The 12,414-nt window shown below is 41.0% G+C and overlaps 1 protein-coding gene across 14 annotated transcripts in view; it reads left to right on the top strand.

The window, feature by feature from the left end:
• Positions 1 to 11,901, top strand: part of bur (GMP synthase burgundy) — a 37,134-nt gene extending 25,233 nt beyond the window's left edge. For all 14 annotated transcript variants that reach the window (XM_073970249.1, XM_073970250.1, XM_073970251.1 and 11 more), the window contains 7 exons: positions 3,273 to 3,573; positions 3,636 to 4,102; positions 4,175 to 4,367; positions 4,440 to 4,611; positions 4,981 to 5,210; positions 10,630 to 10,821; positions 10,885 to 11,901. In XM_073970249.1, the coding sequence (XP_073826350.1) occupies positions 3,273 to 3,573; positions 3,636 to 4,102; positions 4,175 to 4,367; positions 4,440 to 4,611; positions 4,981 to 5,210; positions 10,630 to 10,821; positions 10,885 to 10,986 (1,657 nt within the window). In that variant the 3' untranslated portion in view covers positions 10,987 to 11,901. The remainder of the gene's footprint in view (positions 1 to 3,272; positions 3,574 to 3,635; positions 4,103 to 4,174; positions 4,368 to 4,439; positions 4,612 to 4,980; positions 5,211 to 10,629; positions 10,822 to 10,884) is intronic.
• Positions 11,902 to 12,414: the final 513 nt, after the last annotated feature.

Genomic DNA, 12,414 nt, shown 5'->3' with positions numbered 1-12,414 from the left:
ATATGTCTACCGCGAAAATCGAGCCTCCCGATTTTGATTTTATTTTTTTATAACGGTGAAAGTAGTGAAAATCTGGGTTTCTTACATTAAGGTTTTTTTTCCTTCCATAGACATCGCCCCTCCCTAATACACATGTTTGTATTTGTATGGTTTTCTGTTTTGGGAGCAGAATATACCGGAATGCTCCGGATTCTCTTGATCCTTGTCGAGACTCAAATTTCGGTGAGACGCATTGGATGTCGGGAGTGGATGCACCTAAGAGGTTGCTATGGACTATGTTGCCGTATACTTCGTGAACATAGACCCCAACAGCAGGCAGCACCTTACACCATCATGATCGCGGCGGTGCGTTGTGATGGTTACAACGTACTGAGAAAGAATCGCAACAGAAGTGAAGATTAGCTTTTATATTACACCAGTCTGCTCAATACAGACCTATCTCGCTTGAGTCTGGCTCTTATAACCCGTATATGAAATGTATGGGGGTAGCAGTCTGATGTGGAACTGCCGCGAAAGATTTGCTTAACGTATACATCCCACCGAAAATTAATGTACTCCAGGTTATAGGCCCAACATTACCCCGCTTTTGGAAGAAACGTCTGTTCTTGGATTTTAATGATCATCGTGAGTTGTTGCTTTCGGTCCTAGGAAACGACCAGAGGGGTATAGCAATGGCTGGGCAGAAAAATAGCTCTATGTTTTGCACGGTCAAAGAGGACGGCCCTACCAGAATTAGCGGAACGCCCTATTTCATCACCTTTGGACGCCGCAATTTCGTCAATCATGGGAAAGCTAATTGGCCGAGTTTCAGAGAGTTTTATTTACCACCGCTTCAGAGATCTGCCCATCTATTTTGGTGTTCGGGTAGCAGAACGGACGTTCCGAGACATCGTCACTGCTGCAGCCGCTCGCCAAATACCTACTGGTCGAATACTCAAAGTGAGACCAATTAGCAAATAAGCGTGATGAGCTTCGTCGTGACAACCACAATTTAAGAGGTTGGTTGTTGTTATTGCAGCAGCATAGAAACTACGTAGAAGCACAGGTTTTATGCTGGGTTGGCAGCCGCTGTCCGAAACACTATGGTTTCGGATCAATCCGGTACGAAAGAACCCGCAGACGTTGGATTGGTCGGTGAGCATTAGCGAATCAAGTGGTTAAATCATCTGAATATTGGAGCCCGAATAAGTGGACTGTGGGCAACGACTGAACCCAAGAAAGAAGGATGACAGGACCTCAGTAACGTATGGAGACGTTACGCCGAAGAGGTGCGCAAGTTAATTCAGTTTATCGAGCAGCCCGGGAGTGACAGGCCGAAGAGAAGAGTACTACGTCGCATCAAATCTCTTTCCAGCACAATTTACAATGGATAATGTTGCGAATGTCATCAGGAACGCTAAGTCAAGCAACGCGTTGGGCCCAGATGCAATCTCCATGGTAATGCTGAAACAGCTGGATGAGGCAGGCGTCGTTCGTTCCCGAAGTATGGAAAATGGGCAGGGTGGTCCCGCTCCTGAAGCCAAGCAAGGATGCCAGCAAAGGTGAATCGTACAGACCGATTTCGCTTTTGTCGCCCGTAGCAAAGACCCTGGACTCTTTAGTCCTCCCAAGCGTTAGAAATAGGTATCCTGGTGCCGATCATCAGCATGGGTTCCGTAAGCAGCAAAACAACAGCGCTGCCTGCACCCCATCTCCACACATATTAGTCAAAGAATCAACCGGAGCAAGCCGTGTGATAGCATTGCGATGGTGACGCTTGACTTATCAAAAGCCTTTGATACTGTCAAACACTCCACGCTGTTTGAAACGTTGGATAATCAATTAAATGAGTTTGGAAGCTAGTCGGACGTGGAATTCAGGAACAAGAAGTCCAAACCCTGTAGAGTGAAACAGGGAGTTCCCCAAGATAGGGTGATATTTCAGGAACTGTTTAACCCCTACATCTTCTGTATTTCACCCCCCCACAAGGCATTGAGATCTAACGTATGCCGAACATTTTACGATCTTAGCATCAGGTACCCTCCCTTGTGTCATTTGCGAAAGACTGAACTCCAATTTGATTGATCTTAACACCTTTTTCCATGCTTGGGATATGCAAATATCCGCTAGTGAACTGAATTTGCGGTCACTCTGTTCACCACATAAACTGCGAAGGTGAGCACTGAGCTGTATGTTATTTCCGATGGTAGCCGAGTTCTGACCACTAACTACCTTAAGACCCAAATTCGAAAGCATATTCACGTCGTCCGCGTAGGCCACATCAATCATCGACGAGCTGAGATGTAGAAACAAGGTCATCAAGTCCCTAGCCAGCAGTATAACGCGATAGATCGGTCTGTAGAAAGCTACACGGCGATAGTGTGGTCCGCGAATATGAGTGCAACACGATGGCAATATTCAAACCTGTCTGAATGCCGCCTTGAAAACTGAAACACAGGGTACAGGGCAAGGGAAGTCACTAAGTTGGTTGGTATAACGTTGACGCGATACGAGTGCTTAACGTCACAATTTTCTCTATTTAAAACAAAGCGTTTGAATTGCATTGTCTTGAATGAAGAATATTGTGAACGAACCTATCTGTGTTTTTCAAGGTTTGTAGTATGTACAAATTGTACTTCAACGCAGACTCGTTGAGCACTGACGCCTTAATGAGTAAAAGGATTAGTTATCAAGTCTGTCTTGTGGACTAAACACCTGGGAGTAAACTTTCGACTGGAGGTAGGTATGGTCGACTTGGACCTTCAGAGTTCACTCACTCTCTCTCTCTGACTATTGCAAGTATGCATTCCTTCACTGCTGTCGCCAGCAGCTTAAGCTTCTATGTTGCACAAAAACGGACAGTAGTTGAGGGCGGGTATGACATTCCGGAACTCGACTACACAAAATACAGGTTAAACAGACAGAGAAGAATTTTCGTCATCCTTATCGTAGAAAATGTCTATCAGAATCTCCGTCGGAAGAGGAGGAACAGAATTGTCGGAATTAGACAAGGTAACAATCTCCAATTCCAACTCATTGCATAAACGTGTTATCGAATAAGTTGATGTACAACGGTTACGTAGGCTAGGTCATTTTTTTTAAAGAAATAATGATGATGCCCCAGATAAGGCATACTTCATAAGCAATCACCAACAACCAAAGTCTTACAAATATTTTAACTCGGGTCAAGTGATACGTTTCAAACTCTACACTGTTATTGTGATATTCGTCGAAGTCGAAGAAACTATTTTATTAATTTCCTATTTGTTTTGTATCTTATTTTCTATTTACAGCCGCTTAGGACACACACAAACAGTTCTACTTACACATGGAGATAGTGTAGAACGTGTAGGTGATAAACTTAAAGTTGGTGGTCGGTCATCGAGCAACATTGTTACGGCTGTCTACAATGAAGTGTTAAAGATCTATGGTGTACAATTTCATCCTGAAGTTGATCTAACTGTTTGTGGTAAACAAATATTTACAAATTTCCTTTTTGAGATTTGTGGCCTTACACCCAACTTCACCATGGGTAGTCGTAAAGAAGAATGCATTAAATATATCAAGGAAAAAGTTGGTAATAACAAAGTTCTGGTAAGTTGTTAATATTTATACGAATTGAAGTGGTTGCTAATTTTCGTTTTTATTTCACCTAGGTATTGGTTAGTGGTGGCGTGGATTCATCGGTATGTGCCGCTTTGCTGCGACATGCTTTACATCCCAGTCAAATAATTGCTGTTCATGTGGATAATGGTTTTATGCGCAAAGATGAAAGTGAAAAGGTCGAAAAGTCACTAAGAGATATTGGTATTGATTTAATTGTACGCAAGGAGGCATACACCTTCCTCAAGGGTACAACACAAATCAAGAGGCCTGGACAATTTTCCATTGTGGAAACACCAATGCTGTGTCAAACCATTAATCCCGAAGAAAAACGTAAAATTATTGGTGATATTTTTGTTAAAATCACCAATGATATTGTGGCCGAAATGAAATTGAAACCAGAAGAGGTTATGTTAGCTCAGGGTACATTGAGACCTGATTTAATTGAATCAGCCTCAAATATGGTTAGCAAAAATGCTGAAACAATTAAAACACATCATAATGATACCGATTTGATTAGGTAAGAAAGAATCTGTTATTTATATTTTTAAATTTATTACCATAATAATTTTTGGGGGGGTTTTGTTTTTAGGGAACTACGCAATGCTGGTCGTGTTGTGGAACCCTTATGTGATTTCCACAAAGATGAGGTACGTGAATTGGGTAATGATTTGGGTTTACCCGCAGATTTGGTGGAAAGACAACCATTCCCTGGTCCCGGTTTGGCTATACGTATTTTGTGTGCAGAAGAACCATTTATAGAAAAGGATTACTCAGAAACCCAGGTAAGACAAAAACTTTATTTACTTTATCCAAATTCAAATTTTATTTGTGTTTTTGTTGGCTATAACTTTTAGGTTATTGCCCGTGTCATTGTCGACTATAAAAATAAATTGGAGAAAAATCATGCATTGATTAATCGTGTTAGTGGTGCTACAACAGAAATGGAGCAACATAAACTCGTTGCAATATCTTCATATTCCCAAATACAGGCAACTGTCCTACCCATACGTTCTGTGGGGGTTCAAGGTAAAGGTTAATTAATGGGCCGATTCCGTACAGCGAGGCGAGTCGTGTCGCGTTGCGAAATGCAATTTTTCGATTCCGTATGGCAATATCGCCTGACGTCGTCAAATTTTGTCGCCGAAATGTTCATTTTCCGGCGACAACAAATTAGCTGTCGCCGTACATTTTTACTAACGAATAAAAAAAAAAATAAAAATAACTTGTTATCGACGATTATTTTCTATCGCTGTACGTAGTGCATTTTTTAAATTTTGTCACAGAGACGATAGACGACGCGACATGACTCGCCTCGCTGTACGGAATCGGCCCATAAATTCGTGAATTGATTGCTACTAACTCTTTTACTTTTGGTTTGTTTTATACTTTTTCCAGGCGATAAACGAACCTACAGCTATGTCGTGGCACTATCCAGTAGCAACGAACCCAATTGGGATGATCTGTTATTCTTAGCTAAACTTATACCTCGTATCCTACACAATGTCAATCGAGTTTGTTACGTGTTTGGTGATCCCATTCAATATCAAATCACAGATATTACCCATACCACACTGAACAACTATGTTATAAAACAACTGAGGCAAGCTGATGCTGTAGCTAATGAAGTAAGTATTTTGAATTTAAAAGATCAACGTAAGAAAAGAGATACGTTTTAATTTTGCCTGAGATAAGGATGTATTCTAAAACATTGTCCATTGGAACAACATCCACAAGCACCTTTGCAATTGCAAGGGCCTACAGAAAATCTGGGGGAATGTATTTTGCACTGAACCAAGCTCAGAAATCCCCATTTGTATAAATAACAATGATAACCCATCTTAAAGCTTTATGTCCAGGATTTGAATGAAAAATTATTTTTCTTTAATACCTCTTCTTTATGATTCTACCCACCATTATGGGTGTGGATGAAGAAGGAGAGTTCACGCCAGAAGAGATCACTGTATTGTTGTTGTAGCAACGCAAATATGTTCGTTCGTGTGTTATTTCATTTATCAGGTTTTGGTTCCACTGTATCCAGACTGAACAATTCTACAACTTGGGCTGCTTGCGTGCACAAAGAAAAGGGCTGGCAAACTATCGAAAATCTTACTATACTATTGATTTTTGTCGTAAAACAAAGGCTACATCGGCCACCAACACATTTTGTTTGGATATGAAGAAAGCATTAGTAGGACAGCGACCAAAACGATGAGGAGACAGGTGAGTGGGATTAGCTGGTAACTAAACAAGAGCAGCGTTTCGTGTGGTCCCAATTCACATGCCTCAGACTCAACAATTCTACAACTTGGGCTACTTGCGTGCACAAAGAAAAGAGCTGGCAAATTATCGAAAATCTGACAATTCTATTGATTGCTGGCTACATCGACCATGGGTTATCTGTCGCGAATTACAAAAAAATTATTGCATTGTAGTCCGGTATGAAGAAAGCATTAGTAGGACAGCGACCAAAACGATGAGGAGACAGGTGAGTGGGGTTAGTTGGCAGCTAAAAAAGTGCAGCGTGTCGTGTGGCCCCAATTCACATGCCGGGCATGTGTTGGGTGTAGTGGCATCAATTCGGGCACAATACGAATTGAGGCCACTGCATCGATCTTAACTGGGCTAAAACCAATCGTGTTTGCCTTGCCAGCTAGCGTTCTTCTGCTGCTATGGATGGGGCGTTCATACTGTAACTCTGTAGGACTGCATCAGGGTGAATGCTATCTAAGCCTGCCTGATAGGCTCGTTGGTCTAGACGTCTCCGTTTATACCTTTGGACCTCTCTCTAGATCAGGGATGGCAAAAAACACAAATTTGCAGATAATAACTTGCGCTAGTGTGATTGGAAACGTAGGTTAGGTTAGGGGATGGGCAGCCACTAACTTGTGACTGCGTCACTCGGAGACCTTCCGGTCCATTGTGATCATCCAGTCGAAAAAAAGCTGCAAGAAAAGAGGAGATGGAAAAGAGAGGGTAGGGGGAAGAAATAAAAATAGGAAGTTGTTAGAAAAGTAAAGAACGAATAAATAACAAGAAAGTTTAAGAGGGGAGGAATAGTTTTAGGGGAAGAAAAAAGATTTATTTTTAATGGTAGGCAGTATTCTGCCTTGAATTCATTTACGCGTTCAGGTTGCGCTGTCCCAGCCACTTCAGATTTTTGATGATGTTGTAGTCAGTAACATCCTCATCAAATTTGATGGTATGGTCCCTGATATAGCAGTGTCCAGCAATGACTCCCGTCGTTACTCTAACTTCAGCTTTACTCAGGTTCAACAGAGAGTTCGTTCTTTTGACTGACAGAGACAGCCATATGGATCTTGCCACAATGCACCTAGGTTCATTATGCCACAATTCACTGGCTCTTTCGTCAGAGAACGTTTCAATTTTTTGAAAGAAATGACAAATGGGTGGTTTGATAGAGTCAGCGATAGCTAGATCTGTACACTGCGATCCTCGACTAGCTAATTCGTCTGCTCTTTCATTACACAAATAGTCGCGGTGTCCTGGTACCCAGCATAGCCGGAAGCCGTTAGTTAGCGTTTCCAAGGCTGATCTACACTTAAGGACGACATCGGATTTGTTGTTGCAGGATTTTATGGCTTTAAGAGCCGCTTGACTATCCACAAAGATAGTCACCGGTTCAAAGATTTCTGGATCCAAACTTTTTATCAATTCCGCTGCCTTCAAAATCGCGAAAATTTCAGCCTGGAAAACACTACAGAGACTACACAAGAGATAGCCTTTCACAGTAGACGCCAGCCCCGGTACCTTCCTCCATCTTGAAACCGTCTGTATAAAAAGCCAGACCGTCCAGAGGGGGGTTACTGCGGTTCCAGACGTCTCTACTAGGTATAACGACGTCTATATCGTCAAATCTCAGGACTGGTGATATATAGTCGCTCAGTTTTTCGCGTTGGTTCACATTTATGCCTGATTCGTTCAGGATACATCCATGCCCATAGGTACAACCGCGCCAGAGATCCTGTTCATGCAGCCGTAGGGCACTGCGAGTTGCCTGACACTTAATGCTGAGACTCAGTGGTTTTAAGTTCAGCATTGCGTTGAGAGCAGCCTGTGTTGTGCTCCTGGTGGCTCCAGTTATGAGAATCGAGGCAGCTCTTTGTACCTTGTTAAGCCTACCGGATGTCGATTTTTGGCGCAGTGAGTGCCACCAAACAAGAGAACCATAGGATAAGATGGGTCTAACCACGGTGTTATACAACCAGTGTATAATCGATGGGTTTAGACCCCAACTTTTCCCAATAGAATTCTTACATGAATAAAGTGCAATCAATCCTCTCTTCGCCCTTTCCTCAGCATTCCTGTTCCATCGCAATTGACAGTCCAGGATTGTGCCAAGGTATTTTGCCTCGGACGAGAGCTGAAGCTGCACTCCATCCAGTGTTGGTGGTACGAATACGCTTTCTCCTGAACATTACCAGTTCTGTCCTGGTTGGGTTTACTCCAAGGCCATTGGCCTTAGGCCAGCGCGACAGCGTCGATAATGCTCCTTGCATAAGCTCCGAAATGGTTGACGGAAACTTACCGGAAATCAGAAGTACAACGTCGTCCGCATAGGCAACAACTTTTATACCTTTATTGTCCAGATCAGTCAAAATATTGTTTATAACAAGTAGCCACAGTAACGGTGAGAGCACCCCTCCTTGGGGGGTGCCTCTAGTTACTGTTTTCCTAATTTTTGTCTCCCCAATGCTGAAGTTTATAATCCTGCTTTCTAGCATATTATTTATCCAGCAAGTTAGAGATTCAGGTGTGTTAACTTTCTTAAGTGAGAGTTTTATGGACTCAAGTTCTACGTTGTTAAAAGCTCCTTCTTTGTCCAGAAAGGCAGTCAAGGTCAACTTTGAGTTTTCCATATTCCTCTCAATGAAGCCAACCACCTCATGCAAGGCAGACTCCACAGATTTGCCTTTAATATAGGCGTGTTGTGAGTTGCTTATAGAGGCGGTGTCTACATGGCTCCTTATCTCCAGATCGATCAGTCTTTCGAGAGTCTTAAGGAGAAAGGATGATAAACTGATGGGTCTGTAGTCCTTTGGTGCAGAGTGAATGGGAATGTTAGTAACTTTTACCTCTTTCCACAGACCCGGTACATATGAGAGAGTCAAACACGCCCTATAGATTTGATGTAAACGTGGCGATGCAAATTGAAGCATCGCCGGCGTTATACCATCCGGTCCAGGTGACTTATATGGCTTGAAAGTGTTGATAGCCCATTTAACCTTATTTCTGTTAACCACCTTACAATGAGATCCGAATCCATAGGCTCTTGAATTTGGAGGTCGTCACATTCATTACAGCCTGGGAAGTGGGTCTCTGCCAAGAGGTTAAGAGTCTCGGTAGCAGAGTCTGTCCACGCACCATCTTGCTTCTTGATACTTCCGATGGATTTAGGGTCCTTGGAAAGTAACCTTCGAAACCTAGCTACATCGTTGACTCCTTCTACTGGAGTGGAAACGTAAACAATAAGTGTGTTTCGTATGCCCGCGGGCATAGGAAAGTTTTTGTTGGTGGCCATCCCTGCTCTAGATCATGAAAATCTTCTGACGTACCTAGATGGGGGAAACGTGTCCATTAAATCGTGACAGGGATGCTCAGTACCAAGCATGTACTGTATCGACCACTTCTTGTTGTGTTGATGTAACTTCGTTTCCTCATGAAGATGGTCCACTGGTGTCCTGCGGTGCCTCCGGTGTTGCAGTCCTCAGGCCGGCATTCTGACAGGTTTGAATATTTTTTCACTGCGTAGCACTAACATTTGCATACCACGCTCTCGTTGCATAGCTTACCAGAGACCGGGCTATTGCTTTGTAAGAGGTCAAAAAGGTGACAAAGCACTCTACTGTTGTCTGTCACCCTGGTGCAATCCTCAGGCCGGCACTCTGACAGGTTTGAATATTTTTTCACTGCGTAGCACTAACATTTGCATAACACGCTCTCGTTGCATAGCTTACCAGAGACCTGGCTATTGCTTTGTAAGAGGTCAAAAAGGTGACAAAGCACTCTAACTGTTGCCTGTCACCTCCTCTGCTGGCAGGGCTTTTTTTATACGGCGTATAACACTCCTCATCCCCCTATCACTCTCAGGGTGCTCTATAAACTGCCAGTTATAACATAACATGCTCACATCTTTGGGTCAGTTTCTGCAACGCCTTTGAATGTTACAGTCATTCTGTCATTCTTCTTTCCTGGATTCGAAAGTGATTTAACCGTTGCCCACAATTTACTTAATCCTGTAACAATGTTGCATTGCTTCAGGTGGTCTAGCCGCTTTTTCCGCTTATGTTTGCCTACTAGCCTATTGACTTCAAGAGTAAGTTCTCTAACTCTTGGGTCTTTAGGGTTCGTACGAACCTGGACTCGAGCCTCTGCTGAAATTTGGTCTGATTTCGGGTATACGACCAGCAGGTATGTAGCGAGCGGCTGCTGCATTGATGATGTCCCGGATAGTTCTCCCAACTACCCAAGAATCTGAGGGAATGGGCAGCTCTCTGAAACGTTTGTTCAGAAAAGTATGGCGTTCAGATGTTTTGAAGTCGGGTGTTACGGAGTCGATTATAGAAATGTGGTCTGAGCGAAGGGAAATAACGGGTCGCCAGGATACGTAATTTATCAGACATGGTGCCACAATAGTGATATCTGCCGAGCTGTGGCAATGTTCTCTTATCCTCGTAGGAGTGTCTTTCTGTGCAGCTGTGCAAAATGTGGAGTTATCCCATTCATCTTTGGTGATATGCTTGCTTGGCTTTAGGACTAAACTGTCTATTTGACAGATTTCTAGTGCGAGGTGGGTGGCCATCTACAGAAGGAGGGCATTGACAATGTACACGACATCTGTCTTATCCAGCTGTTTCAGCAGTCCATTCAGATTTGGCAATAAGAGGTTCCATATCATTAAATTAATAGGAATCATGGTGCATAGATTAGATGTAAGCTTTTATGGGAGGATTTAGGGAAAAATCTCGCCATTTTTACTTGTTCTTCTTCTTAATTAATTAGTTCTTATTATCGCTTTTCTTTTAGATCATTATGGAAGCTGGTCTTTATCGTAAAATATCACAAATGCCCGTTGTTCTGATACCAGTGCATTTTGATAGAGATCCCATTAATCGTACACCCTCGTGCAGCCGTTCAATTGTTTTAAGACCATTCATTACGAATGACTTTATGACTGGAGTGCCGGCAATTCCTGGTTCCGAACATATGCCATTGCCTGTAAGTTGACACCTTTTTTCGCCCTCTTTATTTTTAAATATTAATTGTATTTCTTTTTTTAAGGTTTTGCAACAAATGGTACAAGAAATTTCGAAAATTGATGGAATCTCTCGAGTTCTTTATGATTTGACATCGAAGCCGCCAGGTACCACGGAATGGGAATGATTGGATCAGATGCGTTTCATGTATAGCCTTGCTGCAGCAGCAACAGCGCTTATGACAGCAGCTACCACCACCACCGTCGCAAGATTATCAACCATGCAACAATCGCCACATTATCAGCATTATGTTTTTGAATAATTTGACTGCCTGTCGTCGTCTGTGCCCCTTGAGAATGTAAAACAATCTTATTTGTCCATAATTGAGAAGGCCCAATTGTAATAGTTTTTTATACATTTTTTGCAAATACACGAATAATTTTAAATCGTTACAATATGAAGAAAAAAAAAACCTAAATAAATCTTCTTAAAGAAGGAAAACGGAAGTTTTGTCTCTAAACTATCTTCCACAAGAGTGCTGCTTAATTGCAACGTTTTTCAAAGGCGCCATTAGTGGCAAATTTGAAAGAGAGGCCTACATGTATGTACGTATAAAAAATATTTTGATTTCAACTTCTTCAAAAGTTATTAGAAGTTCTCATATGCTTGTGACCCTCAAAACATGCACGGATATGTCACGTATGTATATGATTCCGTATCATTTCTTTTAACTACTCTTGATAACAGAATCAAACCATAAATTTAAAGTATAGAAAAAAAAAAGAATGATCTATGCATTGTGTCCTCCTTGATTTTTGGCTCTTTGGCACAACATTAATGTTGATTTATTTTTATTTGTTGTTTAACATTAGTTACATTTTTAAAAAAGATTACTTTCCCCCTAATAGACTAAGCTAAACTTTTTTGTAAAATAAATTCCTAAACACACACAAAAAATCAACAAACAGAATTCAACTGTGTAAAGTATGCAACAATTTCAAAAAAAATATGTTCGAATTAGAATTTGAGATTGTAAAATAAGAATTCAACAATAATATTATATACAAAATATATGAAAAAATAACTACTCCAAAAAAGAAAACACCAGCAAGAAATATAAGCAAATCTTTAAATTGAAAATAATATGTGTGAAATAAACAACAAATTGTTATGAAAATATCTGTCTGTGGTTTTCAAAGAAAACTGTGTATGTCGATAATTACTAATTTCCAGGACAACAAAAATTTATTTTTTTTTTGTTCTCATGAATTATTTTCACATTACAAAACTCTCAAATGTACAGCTTCAACGTGTTACCTACAACTCCAAATTGACATAAGCCGAATTATGTTTACTTCTATGAAGAAGCCACAGATATAATAACGTTTATTATATTAAAAACAAAAAAACATTTACATACAACAAATAAATTTAGACTTAAATATATTATCAAAAACTTATATACATATTTAAAGTATATTTGTGTCGGCAAGTTAAATATTTCACAAATTTAATTTAAAAAAGAAATAAAAAACAAAAACTTGATTATGAAGATACGAGTGGAAAATAGATATGTGAGAGTGTGTTGCATTTTAAACAAATTGAAAATAATAAC

The sequence above is a fragment of the Musca autumnalis genome, unplaced genomic scaffold (assembly GCF_047663935.1).
Source record: "Musca autumnalis isolate F117 unplaced genomic scaffold, ASM4766393v1 scaffold_2, whole genome shotgun sequence".
Lineage (NCBI taxonomy): Eukaryota > Metazoa > Arthropoda > Insecta > Diptera > Muscidae > Musca > Musca autumnalis.
The sequence above is the reverse complement of the archived record's forward strand: the minus strand, read 5'-3'. Positions and strand labels throughout refer to the sequence as shown.